The sequence below is a fragment of the Sesamum indicum genome, linkage group LG11 (assembly GCF_000512975.1).
Source record: "Sesamum indicum cultivar Zhongzhi No. 13 linkage group LG11, S_indicum_v1.0, whole genome shotgun sequence".
Classification (NCBI taxonomy): domain Eukaryota; kingdom Viridiplantae; phylum Streptophyta; class Magnoliopsida; order Lamiales; family Pedaliaceae; genus Sesamum; species Sesamum indicum.
Window position 1 is genome coordinate 12,183,523 of NC_026155.1, and position 23,045 is coordinate 12,206,567.

The 23,045-nt window shown below is 34.7% G+C and overlaps 5 protein-coding genes across 8 annotated transcripts in view; 3 read left to right on the plus strand and 2 right to left on the minus strand.

Annotated features, from left to right (window-relative positions):
• On the minus strand, positions 6–1,246 carry LOC110012847 (threonine dehydratase biosynthetic, chloroplastic-like). Its single transcript, XM_020697957.1, has 2 exons — positions 612–1,246; positions 6–86 (listed from the first exon to the last, which is right to left on the minus strand). The coding sequence occupies exons 1-2, from the start codon at positions 1,059–1,061 to the stop codon at positions 6–8; spliced, it is 531 nt and encodes a 176-aa protein (XP_020553616.1). The 5' UTR covers positions 1,062–1,246.
• Positions 4,947–6,440, plus strand: LOC105174153 (protein CHUP1, chloroplastic). Its single transcript, XM_011096156.2, has 2 exons — positions 4,947–5,858; positions 5,944–6,440. The coding sequence occupies exons 1-2, from the start codon at positions 5,100–5,102 to the stop codon at positions 6,400–6,402; spliced, it is 1,218 nt and encodes a 405-aa protein (XP_011094458.1). The 5' UTR covers positions 4,947–5,099; the 3' UTR covers positions 6,403–6,440.
• On the plus strand, positions 6,443–10,819 carry LOC105174152 (peptidyl-prolyl cis-trans isomerase FKBP16-4, chloroplastic). 3 transcript variants are annotated; one of them, XM_011096154.2, is made up of 11 exons: positions 6,444–6,569; positions 6,907–6,999; positions 7,098–7,232; positions 8,083–8,138; positions 8,267–8,322; positions 8,860–8,917; positions 9,390–9,464; positions 9,773–9,862; positions 10,183–10,260; positions 10,386–10,426; positions 10,541–10,819. In XM_011096154.2, exons 1-11 carry the CDS (start codon positions 6,506–6,508, stop codon positions 10,566–10,568), a joined length of 774 nt encoding a protein of 257 aa, XP_011094456.2. In that variant the 5' UTR covers positions 6,444–6,505; the 3' UTR covers positions 10,569–10,819. The 3 variants fall into 3 exon arrangements, with proteins under 3 accessions (XP_020553610.1, XP_011094456.2, XP_011094457.1); XM_011096155.2 differs by lacking the exon at positions 6,444–6,569 and adding an exon at positions 6,588–6,822; XM_020697951.1 differs by lacking the exon at positions 6,907–6,999 and having other exon boundaries at positions 6,443–6,569.
• On the minus strand, positions 11,064–16,915 carry LOC105174151 (polyadenylate-binding protein 7). Of its 2 annotated transcripts, none has more exons than XM_011096153.2 (10): positions 16,691–16,915; positions 16,366–16,582; positions 15,409–15,527; positions 15,112–15,305; positions 14,741–15,000; positions 14,538–14,644; positions 14,260–14,449; positions 12,854–13,143; positions 12,394–12,690; positions 11,064–11,532 (listed from the first exon to the last, which is right to left on the minus strand). In XM_011096153.2, the coding sequence occupies exons 2-10, from the start codon at positions 16,553–16,555 to the stop codon at positions 11,335–11,337; spliced, it is 1,845 nt and encodes a 614-aa protein (XP_011094455.1). In that variant the 5' UTR covers positions 16,556–16,582; positions 16,691–16,915; the 3' UTR covers positions 11,064–11,334. The 2 variants fall into 2 exon arrangements, with proteins under 2 accessions (XP_011094455.1, XP_011094454.1); XM_011096152.2 differs by having other exon boundaries at positions 16,664–16,915.
• LOC105174154 (ER membrane protein complex subunit 1) overlaps positions 21,127–23,045 on the plus strand; it is a 7,923-nt gene continuing 6,004 nt past the window's right edge. Inside the window, exons 1-4 of the mRNA XM_011096157.2 lie at positions 21,127–21,515; positions 21,618–21,745; positions 21,848–21,910; positions 22,316–22,437. Coding sequence (XP_011094459.1) covers positions 21,415–21,515; positions 21,618–21,745; positions 21,848–21,910; positions 22,316–22,437 — 414 coding nt within the window. The 5' untranslated portion in view covers positions 21,127–21,414. The remainder of the gene's footprint in view (positions 21,516–21,617; positions 21,746–21,847; positions 21,911–22,315; positions 22,438–23,045) is intronic.

Genomic DNA, 23,045 nt, shown 5'->3' on the forward strand with positions numbered 1-23,045 from the left:
ACATATTATATTACTCCTCTTTCAAGTTGTTCCTTTGGAAGCTTTGCCATCATATTATAAGCCCCTCGAAGCTTGAATGAAAAAACCTGCAAATCAGATTGTTAGCATGTCCGCATATGCTTGAATTGTTGCTGCGCAATATAGCAACATAGAGGTGGAAACATTTACTCTTTTTCCAATCTAAATCCAATTCAAAAGCCAAAACTCATTATTCGAAATCAATATTCAGGATGTTTACATTGCTTCTGGTTTCCTTACAAGCCTTAAGTCCGGCTGAGCTCAAAAACAACAACCATTTCAAATATGTAATCTCAAACTTAGTACGTGATAGTGCAAACAAACTTGCATCTGAACCATGCAAATCCAGATATTAGGAAAAAACATAAAAACTGGAAAATAATTCCAAGAACTTAGAAAGAAACGTTTAGAATGTTTCATAAATCTCGGAAATCATTCCACGTTCAGCTGAAACATCATGAATAGAATCCAAAGTAACCAACAATCAAAACTATCTCCATTCAAGCAATTTCACGTGCACTTAATAAAGTGTACACAAGCAAACATCTATTACGTAAATAAAGAACCGTATATCAAAGTAATTAGTTACATACAGGCTGCAAGTCCTCTCTTTTGAGCCAGACGTTGACACCCCACCTCTCCGACATCTTGCTCGCTAGCTGAAATGGCGACTCGTACGCCACATCATACACCTTAGACGACAGAATATTCGTCAGATATTCCATCGCATTCAACGTACCGTTACTGACAGCACCGTCACCCGGATTCTCATTGGGTACCAAATACCCGCTCTCGCACTGCAGAGAACTCGCTGAAACTCTCAGCAAAGGCTTCTCCACCACCTCATTCAGTGGTGGAGCCAACGGCTCAACCCTAGGAAGCTTCTCGACCAATGGCAGATTCTCCGCCACCGGTTTGTACAGGGTGGCACAAACAAACGGCCTCAAGCGGGAGCTCCGAGCGGAAGTGTTGACAGCGTCATTGCCGACAAATTTGGTGCGAATGAGAGGAGATTGTGAAGGAGTGAAACGAAGAACCTCCATTATGCAATGTATAGATACGAATTTTGCACACGCAAGAGGCTCTCCTCGCTGCAACAGCACAGAAGAACAGAAATGCGAGGGAGATCAATTGTATCTGGGCGCCTGCTTTTATACCGTAAGGGTTTAGTAAAAGATGTACCGTTAACCATGGGTTATGAGACTAGCTAATAGCCGATTGCCACGATATTACAATTGCGAGTCGGAGTGCCCCACGTCGAGGATAGGTGGGTCATTCTGTGTACTCAGGTGTGAGGATAAACTCCGCAGGCCGCCAGCCTAAGGACATCATTTTAATCGTGTAAATAAATGAGGAAAAAATAGCTTCAGAAAAGCAAAAAGTACAACAATTAAATGATATCCGGAATATGCAATAAACTTCTATTACCCGTCCGTTCATTCCACGTAATTACACCTAAATTCTCTATAATTCGTCAATTATATTTAATATTTGATATTTATTTTTATTTAATAAATATATTTTTTTATTAATTAAATATTTTCTCATTGTTTGAAAAATTACAAATATTCTTGTGAGTTTAACGTTTGTATAACAACAAGACCAGCTTGTAGCCTCTGTTAGATTTTCATCATGATGTTACGTATAAAATATACTACGTTTTGAATACACGTAAATACAATTAATATACACTAATGCATCTTAAAGGATAACAAGTTTACAATATTCTTATAATTAAAATAATAACAAAAAGTCAATATATTTTAACAGCTAAGGTAACTTTATTTATACTACGTTGTATTTATATCTCTATATTTGTATAATGTATTAATTATCATATAAATCTGCACAATTAATTCTTTAAATTAGTAGTGTCCTATCCAATTACAGTAGTGTGCGGCATTTCAATCCTTTAAGAGAAATATAATTAATACAAAAATCTTCTAGTCAAACCTGATCTGGATTTAAATTCTATACATTAGCGTATATAACTAATTATTTTAGGGCGTGGTGAAAAATCATTGGAGGTTTATACATAGACATGGTAGATCATCTTACACTTAATTACAATATTGATGTTGTAATACTTCAAACTTTTGTTACATATTGATTGTATTAAGAATAAGGCAGACGTGGCATACCCTCCCGCCGCTTAATCCGACCTCTCCCCGTACTAAAAGATAACTTTTGAGATCAATCCGGAATCCGGAATCCGGATCAGATTCTGGGTGTGAAATAGTAAATGCGGATATATGTTTATTTTTATAGATTGTTGTTTATTTATTTATTTATTTATTAAATGTATTTTTATAAATTAATTTTTATATTTGAACATACCAAATAATTGTGTATTAAAAAAAATCACATGGCAGTTCTGTTATTTTAGTCTAAATTGTCGCTGTGGACCAAATCTTTTATTTTTGATTTTATCACAACAAATGTACTTTTTAAGTGTATATTGGATTGGAGAGAAAAGCAGACAAGGCAGGGCATGTCATGTCACATCATGTGGCCTTTATTTTACAATTTTGTGCATTCAAGGTGGTGATAAAATAATTGTTAAATAAAGTGCTTACCTAACTTTTATTCCCTTATAATTAATATTTTCTAAATAAAGTGCACGCAAAACTATTTTTCGCACCACCAATGGGTGGTGTTTATTTATGTTGGTACTATTATAAAAGAAAATTTTACTGTTATACTAATTTTTGAATGTTTTAATTTATTCTTTTAATTCATTACTTTTTTTAATAAAATTTGGTTATTTCGATATTTTTAATAAAATTAATAACATGCTCTTTAAACTCGCATGTTACCTCAATTTTTGGTATATTTTATATTTTGAAGTGATGTGGTAACTAATCTAACAATAAAAAAATATTTATGTATAATTTTTAAATGTTTTTGTACACACGTTGAGTGTGTGTTGTGTGCCGCTAGTTTATTCTTAAAAAAAATCCATTTATTTGTCCTCTAAATATGATAAAGATTAAAAAGAAAAAGAAAAAAAAATCTTTTTGCATTTTTATTTGGGTCATTTTTATGACGTGATTACAATAATTCGAAATACTCATTCTAGAGTTTTGAAGATACTAAAGGATTAAATTATACCACGTATATCTGTATAGGCATGTGATTTATTATAAGTACCTTTCGTAGTCTATTACTGAATAATATTTTCACTTTTTAGTCTGGTATATTTAGCTTTCCAATTTATGTGAATTACACCGACACGTTCTAAAATTATGTTTACTTACACAAATAGCTCCAATCATTTATAAAATTGTAGATATACCTCTAGAGAATGTTAGTGCAATACACCCACTACCCAAAAGGCGTTTGTGTAAAATTTCACTATTGAAACCTTCCCCAAGGAGAAAAAAGGCCCAAAAAATGAACCAACTGCATCTATTGAAGGAGCTGGATGCAAGACTTATTCTGCTCCACTGTAAAAAAAGAAATTTAAATTTTTTTAAATACAACTTTAAAAAATATATTTATACAAAGAGCATTGAGTATTTGTATAACTAAATTTAATCTAATGGGATATCAATATAATTTATTCAGTTATTTTTTAAAATAGAGATTCTTACAAACACTCCTAAGAATAGGCGTACTAAGCCTAATAATGTCCTCTTGGAGTATAGGGGTGGAGCTACTTTCATTGAGAACCACAACTAAGCCTAATAATGTCCTGTCTAGATTCGGACGCAAACAACATAAATTCAAACTGATAGACATATGGGGTTAGTTGTTGCTGTCTTTACCTACACTAAAACTACTTTTCTTTTCCCCTAAAATAATTATGTCATCATTATATTAAAAATATCGATAATATAATTAATTGGAGTAGTTTGTAAAATGATACTGACGTTTTTTTAAGGTGTATGAGTAATTTTCGAAATAGAAATTATTTATATAAATAACGTCGATATTTCTAATAAATGTATGTGTAGTTATACAAAAGGTATGCATAATTTATATAAAAAAAATTATAAATTAAGAGTATAAATGTAATTGTTTTTAAGAAAAATCACAACTTGTTAGATTGATACGTACGGATCAAGCCCATTATAGGTGGTCGCAAGGTAGCCCAATTTCAGTAGTCGTGAGTTAAAAACCATGGAATTGAAGCCCAATTCTACAATCCAAAATACATGACCACCCCTTATCAATTGGTACCCAATAGAATTGCAAATAAAATTAAAAATTATATTTACACCCCTTTGAGATTATGTTTCAATTATAAATGTGGATGTAATTTATCTTAAAATAATTTTGATCCAGTTACTTACATTAAAGATCTAATATTGCACTTGCATAAATTAGTTTAAGTCTGGTCAAAATCCGGCTTGTATTAGAATTTTTCATTTTATAATAATATATTGAAAGCGTATGATGTGAAAGCACGCGTTAAGTCACTATTTTATTGGCTTTAATGCAATTTACCTCCTTGTGATATTGTAAATGAGCAAATTATCCCTATGTGGAAAAAAATATAGTAATTTACCTATCTCTATTTTTTAAAATGAAGCAATTTATTCTAAAATGTTTAATTTTAAAAAATATAGGGGAGTAAATTGCTGTATTTTAAAAAATATAGAAGAATAAATTGCTAAAAAAATTCATAGGAGAATAATTTGCACATTTTTGATATCACGGGGGCTAAATTGCATTTTTCCATATTATATCAGTGTAATAGAAGATGAATTAAAACGTGGAAACATAAAAGAAAGCATCTGAAAAAAAGAAGGTGATTCCAAAAGGCATGCAGAGGAAGGAGGGAGGAAGCAGTTGATTGATTACAGTGAAATTAATGTATTACGTGCCTTCATGCACAATGGAGTGGTCAAAAAGCAACACAACAGAACAGAACTTCTCTAGACTAAAGAAATCTTAAAGCAAACACAAAGGAAAAAGAATCTAACCAAAAGTTATGTAATCAAATGTTGCCTGATCACCGTGTAAAATCAAAGAACAATCCGCAAGAAAGTGGTTCTCATTGCTTTTTCGGGTGCTATATATTTCTATGTGATCAGAAAACCAAGATCAGGACATGACACATATATAGTTCAAGACACATGGAAAGCTCAAGCTCTAAGGTTGTAGTTATGAAGCCAGTTCTGCTGATCGCTGGGATTCCACTGGCTATCTCTTTGGCCGGTTTCATTGTTGCAAGAATTGCAGCCCGGAAGTCTTGTTTCCGTCTGACGGCTTCATCAGCTTTGTCCCAAAGACAAGAAACCGCTTCTAGAGTTGAGGATGATTGTGCGTTGGAATCATCGGTTGTGGACGATAGTTGTGAATTGCAAGAAGAGATTTTGGGGTTGAGAAGCAGAATTGAAGAAATGCAAGATAGAGAGTTGCAGTTAGAGAAACGTTTCCTGCGGTATCAAGACTTGAAGGATCAGGAAACGGTGCTGATGGAGCTTCAGAACAAGTTGATGTTGGAGATCAACAGAGTTGAGTTTATGGGGCGAGAAATTTTAGTGTTGGAGGCAGACAACCAGAGGTTTGATGCTGCTGTAGTCGAATATTTGAGAGTTTTGAGGCTATTGGAGTTCTCCAAAACAGAAAATGGGCAGCTTAGTAAGAGGGTTGAGAAGCTTTCGAGGAGAACTAAACAACAGTCTTGGATTTTGAGGAAACAGATTCTGCAGATTATGTCTAAGGAAACAGAGATATCAAGAAACAGAAAGGAGCTAGAAGCGAAAGCTGATTGCATCAGGCTGTTGGAGAATGAAATCAAGAAGCTGAAACTAAATACTGAGCAGTTGGAGGGGAAAAAGAATGAACTCTCGGACAAGTTAAGGGCAGCTGAAGAATCAGCCATATCAAAGGTTCGGTTCTCTTTTCTATCTGAAATCTGATTTTGTTGGTTGAATTTTCACTTTCACAGGATGAACAGTGTAAATGTTGGTGCAGGTAGAAGAAGACATGGTGAGCAGAGAGCTATGTGATCAATTAGCATGCGAAGTAGAACGACTACAGAGAGACGAGGCAGCTGAAGTTGAAGAACTGATATACCTAAGGTGGTGCAACGCGTGCTTAAGGCACGAGCTGATGAGGAGGAATCAAGAACAAGAACGAAAGGAGGATGATAGGCAGATGGAGAACAATCTTGGAGGGATTGTAGAGATTGAAGATCTGGGATCAGATAATGAAGTAAGTAGATCCATCGTGGGACATGGAGACTCGTATTTCGGCTTCATGAATCGGAACCAAGCTCATTCAAGGAGACGGAAGCTACTAGCAAAGTTCAAAAGATGGGTGGAAGGTAGTGAGAAAGAGAAGCATGGAAATAAATGCTTTCGCAGGCGTTCAGCTTCTGATGGGGTAGAAGAAATGTATCTTGCTGCAAGGAATTCTTGCTCTAGTGCCTAGCTATAGTGAACTTCGCACTTCCTGATGAAATGTTGTTGCCTCGGAGTTTTCAAAAGAATCAGTTAACTAGAGTTTGTAAAAACTTGGCATTTGGTAATGAGTGATGAGCAACAAGCTCATGACTACTTGGATAAAATTGATGGAGTTAAGCAGTTCATCGTGTTCAAGTAAGAATTAGTTGGATTACATCTAATGATACCAGATACACTTTCAATAATTATTTATTTCCTCAAGCAATTAGTACATGCTTTTAACATCAAATTTGATATACCCAACCAATTTGATGTGTAGTATTATTAGACTTGCTGCTGTTCATCACTATCCTTATGAGGGTAATATATATGAAAGAATGGGTAAAGTAAACTAAGGAGGAAGGGAAGACCCATATCATTGGACCTTGGATTTTTATGTAAAAAAGATGTAAGATTGTGGCTGGTATTGATAATAATATTATCTCTTTCATTCTGGAAAGCATAACTGATTTTTCAACTTCTCAACTGTCAGTTGCTGACAATAAGAAAATGGAACTCTCTCTCCTTTGTCATCCACTCAAACCCACCTTCTCTCACCAGTCTCTCTCCTCCTTGTCCACCACAGGTTTCGCTCACCTCTGCATTGTTGCATTTGTTCATGTTCGAATCGCTTTCAAGTATTGGAAAAAATCAAGATTTTTTGTTCATATTTTGACACTACAGGAAAGATAAACTCCTGCAAGAATGCGTCGCTCTTGGGATGCCGCTGTTCATCATCATCTCTAGAGGGTCTTGTTCAAAAATTCTCTTCGCAGAATGAGGGGAGGAGGGCGTTGGTGGGTTGTCTTCTTGCAGCAGGTTAGTAATTTTGGCATAATTTTCTCAATCTTTCTGGGATTTCAGTTGCTGGGGTTGTGTTCTTGATGATTTGAAGGGATCTTGAGAAGCAGAGACTATTTGGTTGGTATTGGATTGAGAGAATTTTGAGCAATGTTTCTCCCATTGTGTGATCATGTTAATAGTAGTAGTTCTAGGGTAATTTCTTGAATTTGGGAATCTCTTAAGGTAGACACCTGATTTAAGCTTATTACTTAGCCCATGAGTTTAAATTTGTATCAATAGCTGATATTGAGACCCAAGTGTAATTACCACTACTTCTGGTGCATGACTCAGAAAACTGGCTTTAAGCATGAAATATGATAAAAACCTGCTCCAAAAGTTTGACCTAGAATCTGAGATGCCTGGGGATGTAAACAATGATGTAAAAGTGACACATTGCACAAGTCGAGAGAAGTTGACATGGACAATGATGTGGAAGATTTCTCAGTGGCTATATGTTTGATTTGAATGAGATGAGGCCTCATGATTGGATAGAGAAAGAAACCTCAGATTCTAAATTGAATTGATTTAAACAAGTTTTATTTCGACGAACCCTGTTTTTCTGCTGTAGCCATCATTTCATGGCTCAAGATACAAAAAATTACCAGTGACGACATCCCTTTGTCTTCCTTTCGCAAATCTTACATCTTTGTGTTACTTGTATATCAACCATATATGCTAAACTGATCTTTTCCCTGTAGCTTAGTCTGAAAAATGGTCTCTTCCAATCAACCGCATTGTTAATTTATCATTACTTTCTTTAGTCTCCACAGCATTACTGTGATTGCCACTCTTACTAAGAAGCTGTTGCATTTCTGTAAATGATCAGCTGCTGGAATTTCTTTCTCTGAAGCTGCTAGTGCTGTGAGCACAAGCCGAAGAGCTGTAAGATTAACTTTTTTCTGCTCACTGTTTCTTGCTTGGTATTTTGACTGGAAACATGTTTACCTTATAATTGCACTTATTCTTCAATTTCAGAATTTGTTAACTCTGAATTCCTTTATTTGCTGCAGCTGAGGGGAGCCAAAATACCAGAAAGTGAATATACCACCCTCCCAAATGGTCTAAAGTTAGTATATCATAACAGCTGTCAAATTCTTCTGTTTATGTAGGACACTAATTATGGTCTTGTTTAGTTAAGGCTGTAAAGATTGGTATAAATTTGATGTCTTTTAGTCATAAAATGGTTTTATGATTATCCAGTTTCAATGTCCGGGCTCCCACACTGGGATGCATGTATTCCCTTTTGGTTTTATCCTCTTCAAATATCTTTGCTTTATTGTATGTGTAAGTTCATATTCCTATTGCAGGTGATTTTTGATACTCGAAGGTTTTTAGCATGGACTTTTCACTCATCTTGCATCTAGACAAATTGTCTGAAAATTCTTGTTGTAGTTATCACGTATTTTGAAGTTAGTTCCAGTCATAAAATCTGAAATAGTATACTTATCAAGTCAATTTTAAGGCACAGAGTCCTGAAAAGCACAGCTGAAAATTTTCTACTTATATCTCCGAATTAACTGCTAGCAACACTTACTAAACATGCATAACTCATTACTTAGAAGTCATCTAGTTGCTCGATTTTCTGACGGATATGGTTCTCTAGGTACTATGATTTGAAGGTTGGCGGGGGACCTGAAGCTGTAAAGGGATCTCGGGTTGCAGTATGGCTGTGGCACAGTAGAAAATTTTAATATCTAAGTACATGAATTTTAATACTTTCAAAACGTGGCACTTACACAAGTTCTTGTGATCTGCAAGACTCCTTTGGAATGAATTCATTACAAAGCATACATTTGTAATCCGGGCTTGCATACTGGGTAAATGTTAGTCATTCTCTTGCATAAACCTCAAAATAATAGAAACAGAACCTCCTGGCATGCATCACTTAGTTATAAAAAATATCTGCAGTTTCCAGAACATTATATGTAGTCTCTGTTTGGAAGCCTTCTCGGAAGTAAGATCTCAGTCAAATCACACAGGGTTTGACATGAAAGAACACAACACACACTATATTAAGTTTGTAATGATGCACTTTCATTATGTTTTCCACATGTCTTTGGTTCATAACTTCTGTTGCTGCTGCATTCTCACTCAGAAAATGATTCATGCCATTGCTTGCTTACGGTTTGTTAGGTTCATTATGTTGCCAAATGGAAAGGTATTACATTTATGACCAGCAGACAAGGTCTTGGTGTTGGTGGTGGAACGGTAAGGGACTGCTACTCCACCTCTTGTAATTCTAATTTACGTTGTAGTTTATGTTTAGTATAAATGAATAATTATTCCACCACTTGCTTCGAAAGGTTTGTGAAAGATGATCAGCTTATTGAAATGTTTGAACAGATTATTCCACTATGCTTTTTGTAACTCATGTTTCTTTAATATTCTTGATTGTTAGTTTAGCAATCATTGTTTTACCGACAAATTCATGTCTTATTGTTTTCTTTAATATTGAAAACCAAACACAAGTAGAGAGAAAGCTAAACATATAACTAATTTACGTTGTTTTCTGGTAGCCTTATGGATTTGATGTCGGGGAGTCTGAGAGAGGAAATGTTCTTAAAGGATTGGACTTGGGAGTTCAAGGCATGCGGGTTGGAGGCCAGGTGAGATAAATCTCTGATACAGAAATAGCTTTTAACAGGTTAAACAAGCCGCATGCATGATATTATAGACGTCGAGCTGTTTACTGGTGCATGATAAACCCTCAGTGATTAACTTCAAGGCAAACCTATTTTTCATGCATGTTGTCAATATTGCGTTCTCAGCGTCCTGAAACCAATTTATCTTCTGAAATGGAGTTGAAAATGCCGAGTCCTGTAGTATTTTTCTGTGCAAATTCTGAGTATTATGGGACTGAAACCATAGTTCTCATATCTCACTCAATTTAATCGGCGCGGAACTTAAGTAGCCCTTCTTTATGCAGCGGTTGCTGATAGTACCTCCTGAGCTAGCTTATGGAAATAAAGGGGTACAGGAAATTCCTCCTAATGCAACAATTGAGGTGAGCGAAACTAATTAGGGAATGGGATAACATACTTCAGGGTTGTGTAAGAGCTATATGTCTATCATCATGGTAGTTGTCCTCAGTCCCTTTAGTACTTAAACACATCCGTTTTAACTCTGCAGTTGGACGTTGAACTACTATCCATCAAGCAAAGCCCATTCGGGTATGTTTTTGGTCCTGAGAACTTCCTCGTTCTTTTGTTTCAATAATCATTTTTCGTCGCTTTTAGTACGCAGACAGTGTTAACATACTCCCAACGCTTTTCTTGGCGGTGCAGGACTCCTGTTAAAGTTGTTGAAGGATAACTAACTTGCGTGTTACCGGTATTGATTTTGTTTTGCGGGAGTGGAGATGTACAAGGTCCAGCTAATGCTGGGCATGCTTTCATATTTTGACAGCTACATGAAGCACTTAGTTGCTTTGTTGATGAATTGGAGAAGATGCCTCCATTGAATATATTGTGCTCTTCATTCAATATAGCTCAAGACTATGGATCTACTATTCAGTTCTTGGCAATTTTGAGCATCAGACAAAGAACCTCTTTGTAGTTTCCAAATTTAGACGCATGTCAGATCTGTTCGTGACACTGAAGAATAAATTGAATGAGATAGATGAAATGATTCAAGACTGGAATTTTAAGGATAATATGTTATCAGCCGGAAGGGGACCAAATCCGAAGATTGAACCAAGGAAGGTGAGGAAACGGTTGGAGAACATAGGGTCGTGAAACTTGAGCACCTGAAAAACAACACAAGGATGCAGAAAGACAACTGATATATTGACCACAGAGCAAAGGCAAATAAAGAAAAGATATTATGGGTTTCAAGTCTTTACCGGATGCAAATTGTCATGCTAAATAGCAGACCTAGTCACTACATACCAAACTGAAATCTCATGCCAAGATCAAGAGGCATTTCATCCATCTGTAGCCAGATTGGAAAAACAAAAAATTTACTTAATGGAGACTTCACATATTACCCTAGAGATGACTATAAAAATATCGGTCTGGCAGAGCTCCAGCTGAAGCATATGGCTTTCATCTTCAAATGAAAAGTACATTCAATGCTTTCTTCAGTTTACTGCAACTCCAGTCGAAAGGTAATTCGTATAAAGTGAGTCTTGGTTTGATAATTTGGCCTTGGAGAGTTTGAGCACCTGAACAGCCTCTTCCACCTTGGCTGCTAGTGACTCCGGTGAATCTAATAAAAGTAGTAGTTCCGAGTTGTCCATCTCTAAAAGCATTCCAGTTATCTTTGCAGCAAGATCAGGCTGCAAATGTAATAAAATTATTTATAAAAGTTCTGTTAGCCAGGTTAGAAAAGTTTTTTCCCAAAAATGGCATTAAACAGTATGGACATTTCAAAAGCACAATAGTAAAAAATCTTGGGATGGACTTCATCAAATTAAACATCACACTCCAATGATGTATAAAGAGGCATCAGAACTTGATAGCGGATCTACTATAAAAGTGACCAAGGGCAGAAATACTTTTCCAGGCAAGAGGCAATTAATGTTAATAAACAATCATCTTGTAAATGAAGCTATACTTTTCCTTTTCTTTTCTTTTATAGTTCTATCAGTCTAAAAGAAGGGATAGTTGTGGCAGACTCGCAGGGGGAACAAGTGTTGATTATAAGTTACATTCAGACAGGCAACTAATGCTGTCAAACTATCTTCATGCTTTCAACCATCAAATACTCGGATGATACTAGGACAGTTAATGGGGCCATTTGACCATATTAGTGCACAGCTTCTTGCCTCTATGAGCAACTTCAAATCTTGTTTCTTTTTTGGCTTACTGAACAAGAATGAGCACCCCCCCAGAAAACATATACTTCTAATCAAAGAAACATGAGATGCATCACATAAACACAACAAAATCCTCAGTTGCTTCAATCTTTTTTCTGTTTTATGTGAAAGCATTCAATACCTTTCCTCAGGTTTCAGTTATTACTGGCAAAAGTAACATGATCTCAGAAGCTACAATTGCAATAACAGTTTCCATTACTTGACCTACCACCAACTCCGAACCCCTGTGGTTCTTTGTCAAACGTGACTGAATGAGTGCAAAACGCACACATACAACAGCCATAAACAACAAAGAAAATTAATACGTCGAAAGAATTTCACCTTATGCTGAGAAACAAGGGGATAAATACGCTCCCCAAGCATCTGCTTCTGCTGCTCTGGAGAAGCTGCAGCAAGTAAGCTACTCAACATGTTCGACCCCTCAATGCCTGGTCCAGCAGCAACCAGCAAGGGCTGAACTGAAGGAGACCCTTTCTGCTGAGTGCTCATATCTTTTGATGATGCCATGGAATGAATTGGTTGTTGCAGATGCAATGCATATGGTGGACCACCACCTTGTGGGACATTGCCACTCATCCTTCCTCTGGTCTGTCTGTGAGGTGTTGGGCTATTAGGAATCTGTAAAATAAGGAAATTAGTGGATAAAAATCTTCTATTTTATATAATATCAATATTGAAAGACACATATCTAGAGTCCTACAACATAGACAGCAGCCGTTGGCCAAGTATCATAGGGAACCATTTATAACTAAGTGCTTGAACTTAAACCAAAATCACTGACTGAGGGAACTGCAGATGGTTGAACAGCAGGCTTATAACGATTGGCAAAGCCATTGTCCCTCCATCCAGGCCTGATACCCAGAGGCTGATACATTAGAGCAGGTCCTGCAGGAATTTGAGGAACAACACCAGGTAGGGGGTAATAAAGAGGAGAATATCCACCAGGAATAACAGCTGATTGTCCTGCGAAACCAGCCATAGGTTGTGCATACTGTAGCTTTAACTGTGCTTCTCTCTCCTCTTTCCGCTGAGCAATTGCCACAAACAATGGCTTCCGATGCAAAATAAATCCTGATAAGCAACATATACAGTCACTTCAGACTGAGGATTTGTTAAATTGTTGGCATTTTAATCATACGAATTAAAAATGGAACTTTGAGAAACTTATATTGGAATTAAAATATAAGAAAAGAAACTGATTCTGTGAACTCGAGGGTCTAGATCAAGGTTGGGCATATAGAAAATGAGTTTTTTCCAATCCAAAGTTTCCAATTCTATAGCTGAGACTGTGAATAGATAAACCACTATCAAAGCCTCTGAAGGAGTAGGTAAATGAAATTACATCTCAAGTACTAGAGGACCATTATAAATTACTTCTTAAAATCTCTGTTCTTTAGCTTTCTGCTGATGCAGCAAATCACTCCAAAAGTACTATAGTCTCAAAATACAAGCATTCAAACAACAACAGACAATAATAACCTTTTGTACTCACATTTGATAGATTATGGTAAAGATTAAGTAAACGACATTGCAATTTACCCTGGTATATCCAAATAACTTCTAACGACTAAGTATCCATGCAGACTTTATGTGTTAGTGAGAAGTGGAGTGGGGAAAAAACTGAAGGATGGGTTGTTTGCCATAAAGGGAAGTCATGAGTCATCTACTTTGCAGAATCATATTTATAGAATATTATATGCTGCATAGTGGCTATAAACTTTGTCCGTGCTTGCAACTGTTTGGTGCATGAGTGAAAAGTAAGAGAACCATTGATAAGATTATATAATTGATTGCATGGCATCTTTTAAACCACAAGACAGTTGCAGAGCACATCAGAGTCCATTTTGTTCAATTCAATTGATCTTGAGAAGAGTTCTCAGGATAGTCAGAGATGATTTAAGGTATTGAATTTAAATTTCATCTGCACCATCAGATTTGATTACTGTGATGTCAACCCCACTTCCTTCATTGAAGCATCAATATCATGTATTTGGTTACACCATGACGAGGAAATAGTGTGAAAACAATTTCTCGATGGCCAGATCATAAGGAAATTTAAGTCCGGTAGAAGAAAAAATAAATTCAGGTATGTCACTTGAACCAAAACCTGTAAAGTAATTTTCATGCTTGTCTTTAAATGACTAGAATTAGTTTAACACTACAGGGATTTAATGTAAACACACTCACCATGGAAACTGTTTACAGCTTTATTTGCCTCATCAGGTGTGGAGAAGCAAACAAATCCAAAGCCCTTGCTCAATCCTTTATCATTTCGCATAACCTTAGCTGAGGTAATTGTACCACACTGGCTAAAATGTTTCCTCAGGTCTTCATCAGTGATATCATCATCAATATTCTTAACATATACATTAGAAGCCTGTAATTTGAAATTAAAAGAAAATCATATCCAGATATATCAGAAATATTATACAAGCCTGCATTGAAGGAAATCATTCCAATGGGACCTGGTATTTTAAGATTTGTGCCTTCCTTTTCTCTTCAAACTGACGGCGTAACATTTCCTTACGTTCTGATTTCTTTTGTGCCCGTGCAACGTACAAAACCTTTGAACCTGCTCAATACACATATATTGAATGCCACACATTCAGACACCAAACGCTACACAGTTAATTGTACAATAAACTATGCAGAAAGTCTATGATTGTACCAAGTTGCGATCCGTTCAAAGCTTCCATTGCACATTTGGCATCATCTGGATTCTCAAAATTGACAAATCCAAAGCCTCTTGATGCCCCATTCTCATCTTTTGAGATGACTAAGCTTAAAATTTTTCCATATTCAGAGAACTTCTCCTTAAGAACTTCTTCAGAGACATCTGCATCCACATTCTTCATGTACAGATTTGTGTACTTAGCTTCATGGCTGGGAAGAGCTCGGTCACTCTTCCGCACGAATTTACCAACATACCTATGCAAGAAAAAGGTCTTGTTGGATAGAATATACTAATGGAACTCAAGACATTATCGTGCAGAGCTCAAAAGACAAGGGCAGGAGAAACAGTAATGAATGCAGGCATACATCTGTTTGCCTCCGAGAGTGGAGCCATTGAGCTTTTCAATGGCAGCATTTGCAGAGTCCTCAGATTCAAACTGGACAAAGCCATATCCTTGACTCTTCCCATCTTGAGATGTGACAACTTTACAGGACAATATGCTACCAAACTTCTGAAAATTTTCTTGAAGCTTCATGCTATCTATTGAATCACTCAAATTCTACAGTAAAGGCCCAAAAATTTTGAATAAGTGAACCGGGAAACGAGATCAAGACATCTCAGTCGACCGAAGTACATAGGTACAAAAACGAATGCAGATTTACCTTGACAAAAACATTTCCAATCCCACTTCTTCTTGCATCCGAATCACGGTGTGACCACATAACCCTTATCACTTTTCCATTCACTTTGGAATGGTTTTTTACCTCAATAGCACGAATGGCTACTCAAAATAAAAAGAGAGAACAGTTTATTAAAATGTATATGGAAGCAAAAGCAATGTGGTATTCAGCAATAATAATTGGTACCACCAGTACATCAGAATATCAAGCCTCACAAAATTCCAAGTCATATAGCGATCCAGCAAAACATAGAGCATGATAGAGATAAGTAAAGAAAAAAGTTTTCCAACCATCAATAAGTAATGTTCCTTAATAACAGTATCAGATTGATAACGTTCCAAGTACTTCAAGTGAGATCATAGCAGCTCATCCATCTCAAGAATTTTCCGATAAAACTGAAAGAACTAAAACAGAAAAAGAGTCACATTGATTGAACATTTGTTAAAAGCAAAATCATTTGCAGCCAGGATTTTAAGAAACCTTATAATGACAGAATGCCCTTTGCATGAGTTTATATGCATAAATAGATTTTCACTGCATCCAGATGCCAATAAATTTTATCAGTTAAACAGTGATTGACAATCAGTATACCAAATCAACTTTATACTGTCCATGCAGAACTACGACAAACGGACACACATAACAGATCAATATGCCTTCATGTGTGCCTCTTTATAATCATTCTTTTACTTTAACAGAATCTTTTCATTTCGATTTTACGAAGAAAGCAATAGATCGCTCTGACCAATTCAAACACATAAGCTAAACCAATAACAATCACATAATCGAAATCCATACAAACAAGCTCAAAGAACTTCAATCTTCAGAATCGATTTGAACAAGCAGCATCTTGATCCACTCCCCACACACACGTACGTAGATAGAGACGTTAAATCCATCTCGTGATAATAAAAAATAAAAGGACAAAAAACAGTGTACCGTCTTGACGCGAAATAAAGTTAACGTAGCCATAACAAAGAGATCGGCCAGTGGCTGAGTCACGGCAGATGCGAACGGAGGCCAGGCTCTTGAACTCCGAGAAAGCGTCGAACAACATACCATCTGTCACGTCCTGCTGTAAATCCCCAACATATAGCGACGCCGCAGGTACCGTCGGTGCGCCCGCCATTGTTTCCTCGTCTCCAAATGATTAAAACTGAACAGTTTTAGGAGATATCAGTATTTGTTTACCGTATGAACGTGTGAAGAGAGATAAACTGAAGGTTTAGAGAAAGACCGAAAGAGAGAGAGAGTGAGACGTTACGGAATGTGGGCACTCGGAATAGAAACGGGATTAAACGAGATTCTTTTCCTTATTGGGAATATATTGAAAATTCGATAAATTAATGACGAGGGTATCTGAGGGGAAATTTGAAGGATAGGAGAGGATAGAATGGGAATGCCGCTCCTGCTGCTGCTGCGGATGAGAGTATGAGAAGTGTGTCTGTGTGCATGGACGCGGGAGTTTTGTGCCGCTTCGCTAACAGCAACAGCGCCTCTGTGTGTGTATGGGTGTGACGCGCGTGACGATGCGTGTTGCTGGACTTGCGGCTGCGGGGAACTTGTTTGGCCTTCTAACATATCTTTGTGCCACCTAATATTTACACATATATAATTAAATATATATAATAGTAATTCCGAAAAAAAATATAAGTAAAAATAAGTTAAGTGATTAACATGAGTAAAATTAGAAAATAAATATGATAGTACTAATTATCATTGCATGTGGTTTTTACAAGTATATAATGAGATGATAAAAGAAAAAGAAATTTGTGTAAAGAATAAATTCTAATTATAAATTGTAAAATGTTGAGAAGGTAAATGAGAAATATGGAATAGTGGGTAATTAAGAGAAAAAAATAATTATAAAATTATTAAAATTATTAACATGATCAATTTTTTTAAAAAAAGAAAATAAAATAAAGAATAAATTTGGATATTTAAAAATTGATACGATAAAAAAAATTATAATAGTATTAGTTATTATGGCACGTTATCCCCACGTGTGTATAATAAGTATTTTTTCACAACTTAAAACATTCTTAAAATATATTATAAATAAGAGAAATATATAAATCAGTACATTACATTAATAAAAATAACAGGAAGAAAAAATAATAAAAATTTATCAATTAATGTAAATTTTGAAAAGTTGAATAAGTTAATTATTTATCATGAAAGACATTTTTGACTTCATAAAAAATTGATGCAGCGGTGATGGAACTCTTTTCCTTTTTATATTAGTATAGATAATGACAGTTAAAACATGATGTTGATCATTTAAAATAAATAAATAATGATATAATTAGTACAAGTATTTAAAAATATAATTGAGATTTTAAAATTTAAAGTTGTTGCGTCACAAACTACTAGTTGTGAGTGAAAAATAATATTTTTTATATTAATGTAAATGATATTTATATAAAATGTAATTTTATTATTTTGCAGTAAAAGATTCGAATTGAAAATTTATGGGAAAATCATGGGATATTTTGAAATTCAATGCCATCATTCTTTATGAATTTGTTAGGGTAGTTGAGTTTCTAGTCAAATTCATATCTTTTGTTGCGTGTATTGGTTGGATTTATTGTATTGTACATATTCGCTCTATATTTACTACGGAATTTCAGTTGCACGATAAGGTATTATTAATACTATTGTTAATGCTGTAAAGTTTTTTCTAGTCGGCATTCACATGTTCTTTGGATTTTGTTTATAGTTGGGTCATGCAATTTCAATTTTCACGTATTGTACGTATTGTTAATTATCTATGCTTTTATTAAAATATCTTATTGTGCCAATTTTTAAATATTTAAATTTAGTTTTTAATTTATTTATTTTTAAAAAATATAATAATAATTTTTAGTAATTTCACAATCACATTTTTTTTTTCTCTTAATTCACTATACTTTTTCTTGTAAATTTTCATGATTTTAATGAGGGTCTCACATGAACTATGACCATTTTTATAATTTGATATCTAATTTTTTTTTAACTTAATATTTCAACTTCACGAATTTTGCACTTCGTTATTTATAACTATTGTTCAACCAAGTTTTTTATTGAAAAAGCATCACATGTTGTGCACATGTCATATATTAAGGGTTATGTGATGTGATATTTTTCATTTATACACAACATGGGATGATTTCCGACAGGAAAATAAACAAAAAAAGGGCAAAGTGCAAATTTCGCAAGAGTTGAAATGATAAATTGACAAAAAAAGAATAAAATTAAATATACTTCGGATAGTAAAATATAATTTATCCTTTTAATAAATACACAATTTCATTTTCTCATATGCATTTCAATAGGCGTGTGGCAGCAATGGGGGCATGGAGTTGGCAAGCCTCCGCCGGGGTGTTGTCAAGTTGAACTTTGATGGTGCTTGGGGTCGGAGTAGTTGCGACGGACAGTGACGGAGTGTGCTTGGATTGGTGCTCGATCGACTAGAGCGGATGCTTATAACTTATAAGCATGTTGAGGCATTAACAATACAACTATCACGCGCTGCTACTTCAGAATTGGAGAAGGGACATCGTTACTTTCAGATGGAAAGTGATTGCCTGCAGATTGTCCAATCACTATCAAATTCTTAAGCCGATCTCTTGGATGTTGGAAGCATTGTTCAAGATATCAAGTGATTAGCCTCGTGTTTGATTATTTTTAATAAATTATACACACACAAAACATATATGATATATATACACTATTGTTAGTGTATTCAAGATTATATGAGGTTAATCTGGCTTGTCAACCCAAATTTTATAGGCCTATTAATATTTGGGCTCACAAATACAATTAACCGCCATGTAATTTGGAATACACTAATGTAGTACATGTTATACATAGTGGTCTAGAAGATTGGTATAAGAACTTCAACTTCTAACATTGAAAGAATGACAATATTTATGTACTTAACTTACTAAATATTAAATATAGTATGAATTACTATTGGGGTGCAATGGGCACCACATGACGCGTAACGTTATTCTAGTTGTTAGACCCTACTTCTGATAAGGTATTTTTCATGGTGAGTAGGCTTTAAATATAAAATATAACTATTGTTCGATGCCTTATCGATGTCTCTAAATACTATAATGTTGTTATCAGTTGCCACATCATAATTTAAATGTTTTAACACCAATTCCTTTTTGGAGACATGTGTGCCCGAGCCTTGCAACACAACTCATGTGTGCGACACAGCCGATGAGAAATGCTATCTAGTTGGTCTTGTTAGTAGTCATATGCTTATTTTAGAAATTGATAAATTACAATGACCTTTTCTAATATTTGTCATAATTATCAATACATTTTCGTTATTTGGAAAATTACTAATACCTTCTCGTTGTTTTGAAAATTACCAATACATCACTTGATTTTAACTGTTGTCTAACAATTAGTTCAATCCGTTAGTCTCGAATAAGTTTTCATTCATCTTTTTGATAATTTGACCAAAAAACTCTTATGAACTGAGAACAATAATTTTATTTATTTATTTATTTATAATTTTTTAATTTTTTTACGGACTAAGAACATAATTTTTTATAATTTTTCGAATGTCTAATTTTTTACAAAATTTTATTTTTTTAAATTCAGTAAGGGGATAGTTGACAATTTCATACATATACTCAAAATTGAATAATTTCATCAAATATCATCAAGCATTTATAATTTTTCAAATAACGAGGTTATTTATAATTATGCAAGCTTGATGGGGTGTGATTGTAATATACCCTTTAAAAATTATAGGATCATTATGGATCATTTCAACTTCATACAGATGGTCAATGTGTTGTTAAGTGAAATACGTTAGTTCTTCTTCAATTATTTATTTTTTGTCAACCAAACCCTTCAATTTAATTAAATACTTATTGAATTTAATAAGAACTAACATACTCTAAAATTTAGGAGGGCGTTCGGGTGCATTTATTAAATCTTAAAAAAAAAATAAATTATAAAATGTTGAAAAATGTTAAATAATTTTTTTATGACATCGGCTTATAATATATATATATATATATAATATTGGAAACCGATAAACTCCTTTAATCATAAGAGTATGAATTATTAATTTATTTCCAATTCTTTTTATTTTTTTTCAAAAATTAATATATTAATTATAAAATTGTCATTACTATTTATTTTAAGTTCATTGCCAATATTTTATCCAATCAGTTCAAATATTTATTTTCCAAAGAGATATAATATTTTGTAAATTTTTTAAAAAATATTTTATAATATATGCGGATTTATATTTAATAAAAAATAAAATGGCCAAATACTCATAAATTAGTGAACCTTAACATACTATTCGATCATTGCCCGAATGATGCAATAAATTGGATATATTAAATATAAGAATTTTGAGAAAAATCAAAGAATTACGAAAAGTGTCAAGACTTGAAAATGAAATAAACTCATCATTATCAAAAAAACATGACACTAAATCTCAAATATAAATCAAAAATCAATAACCTCCGATCGAGATTCAAGATTTTGATTGAATAACAAAAGGGGGAAAAAGAAAATAAAAAAAAAAGATTTTCTTAAATTAAAAATTAAATTACTTTGACACCAGTTAAAAAATACATAAATACCCCATATCTTACGCAAAATTTCAACTCCACGTTCAGAAATAATAATAATAATTACATCTACATTCTACACACTTATTCAGAAATAATATTTGTACAAATACATTTTAAAAAATATTATACTAAAATTACTCAAAAGGTGTAACTTATAATGTTACAAAATATCCGAACTACAAATGTAATTTACGCTAAATTAAACTAAAGGCCGGAGGTGAGTGAAAAGTTATGTCCCAAGCCAAGTTCCAGCAGCACTCACAGCTACTTCTACTACTAATACTATAGAGTTGGTTTGGTCTGTGTCTCCTTACAAGTATCGCCCCCTGCTATCAGATCTGTTTTTCTTGTTGTCTTCTCCTTTTTAGAGAGAGAAATCTAAACAATCGTGGTCGCCATGAATATGGCGATTAGGGCTTTTCTGCTCCTCCTCATGTTCTTCGCTTCCTCCGATCCTGCTTACTCTCTCTACGAAGACCAAGTCGGCCTCATGGATTGGTCTCCGCCTATTCTCTGTCCATGTGTATATGCTTAATAATGTTATGCAATTTTGTCTGGTAGTTGGTGAAATTGATGATTGGGTGGTTTGCGATTGCGTAGGCATCAACAGTACATAGGGAAAGTAAAGCACGCAGTTTTCCACACGCAGAAGGCGGCGAGGAAGCGCGTCATAGTCTCTACTGAGGAAAATGTCGTCGCCTCGCTTGATCTTCGCCATGGAGAGATTTGTGAGTGTTTCTCTTTTTCCCGAATTTAACTTGTGAAGTTTTGACTGAGCATATTGTACTTTGTGGCGTATCATTTACAGTAATCTTTTGCTTGTGCTGCAGTTTGGAGGCATGTATTGGGGCCCAACGACGCCATAGATCAAATAGATGTTGCACTTGGAAAATGTAACCACGATATGTTTTATAGTCGCTTCTGTTCTTATGCTGAGAGATATGTTTTATATGTTACTTGGATTTGTTAGTTTCAGTATATCTTAGAATGAAAATTGGTTAGTTTCCTGCATATTTGTTGGTCCATAATGATATTCAGCTAACATTACATTGTTTTCCTTTTCATTTTCTCTCTCTTGAAAACTTAAGTAGATTGCTAAATCTTCTATTCTGTTGACAACAGTCGATAAGGCATTTTGGATTTGATCAGCTTGATTAAATATAACCCGCATAATCACATGAAAAGTACAGTTTTAGGAAATTTTCATTTAATCAAATGTATTGCTGTAGCACTTTCAGTAATTAAGCTATATGTCAATGGATATACGATCCTTAGTAGCTGTTTTCATATATCTGCAGATGTTATTACTCTGTCATCTGGAGGAAGTGTCTTAAGAGCTTGGAACCTTCCTGATGGCCAGATGGTGTGGGAATCAACACTTATTGGCTCGACGCCCTCGAAGCCATTATTACTAATTCCAGTGAGTTTAAAGTGATATCCTTAGCTTAAAAAAGCCCAGTTGATGTCCTATGCTTTACCTCATCTTAATAGGACCTTTTGTTGGATGACAATGTGCACTTTGTGAAGGAAGTCCGTCAATATACAGTGTGGTACATGAATACCATGCTAATATTAGATTATGTTCCATTGGTTCTTCATGATTAGGTTATGAATGTGCTGATGTGACCTTGATTCACTTTTCAACTGAGTATATTAAGTGAAGTGAATAAAGGAAAAGCTTGTTCCATCTTTTGGTCAAGCACGGGCCCAAACACCATGATCCTCATCTGGGTTTGAACTTCATCCCAGCCACTGTTTTGGTGTCAAAGCGCTGCCCTTCAATGAATCGCGAAAAGCCTAAAACTAACTTACTGGCCCAACAATTTCAATATGTCTAATTTGTTCTGTTTGCACTTCTACTTTATTCTCCAAGTGTTTAGATATGCTCCTTTTTATACTTGGCAAGAATAACTCTTTAAAATAGTATGCTAATGCTGTTTTTCCTAACATTTGTGAGATTGCTAACAATCACTCAAATACTAGGGTATTCATGGCAATATTACGTGTTTTTGAAGGTAGAATGTTCCA

What these genes read in the sequence shown, in the direction of transcription:
- LOC110012847 (XM_020697957.1), bottom strand. Translation starts at nt 1,061, where the DNA reads ATGGAGGTTCTTCGTTTCACTCCTTCACAATCTCCTCTCATTCGCACC. An exon ending in AAAGAGAGGACTTGCAGCCT is followed by an intron (nt 87 to 611) that starts GTATGTAACTAA and finishes TCTGATTTGCAG; the next exon opens with GTTTTTTCATTCAAGCTTCG.
- LOC105174153 (XM_011096156.2), top strand. Translation starts at nt 5,100, where the DNA reads ATGGAAAGCTCAAGCTCTAAGGTTGTAGTTATGAAGCCAGTTCTGCTG. An exon ending in AAGAATCAGCCATATCAAAG is followed by an intron (nt 5,859 to 5,943) that starts GTTCGGTTCTCT and finishes ATGTTGGTGCAG; the next exon opens with GTAGAAGAAGACATGGTGAG.
- LOC105174152 (XM_011096154.2), top strand. Translation starts at nt 6,506, where the DNA reads ATGAGCAACAAGCTCATGACTACTTGGATAAAATTGATGGAGTTAAGC. An exon ending in AAGCAGTTCATCGTGTTCAA is followed by an intron (nt 6,570 to 6,906) that starts GTAAGAATTAGT and finishes CTCAACTGTCAG; the next exon opens with TTGCTGACAATAAGAAAATG. An exon ending in GGGTTGTCTTCTTGCAGCAG is followed by an intron (nt 7,233 to 8,082) that starts GTTAGTAATTTT and finishes GTAAATGATCAG; the next exon opens with CTGCTGGAATTTCTTTCTCT.
- LOC105174151 (XM_011096153.2), bottom strand. Translation starts at nt 16,555, where the DNA reads ATGGCGGGCGCACCGACGGTACCTGCGGCGTCGCTATATGTTGGGGAT. An exon ending in ACTCTCGGAGGCAAACAGAT is followed by an intron (nt 15,001 to 15,111) that starts GTATGCCTGCAT and finishes TTTCTTGCATAG; the next exon opens with GTATGTTGGTAAATTCGTGC. An exon ending in AGCTGTAAACAGTTTCCATG is followed by an intron (nt 13,144 to 14,259) that starts GTGAGTGTGTTT and finishes GTTGCTTATCAG; the next exon opens with GATTTATTTTGCATCGGAAG.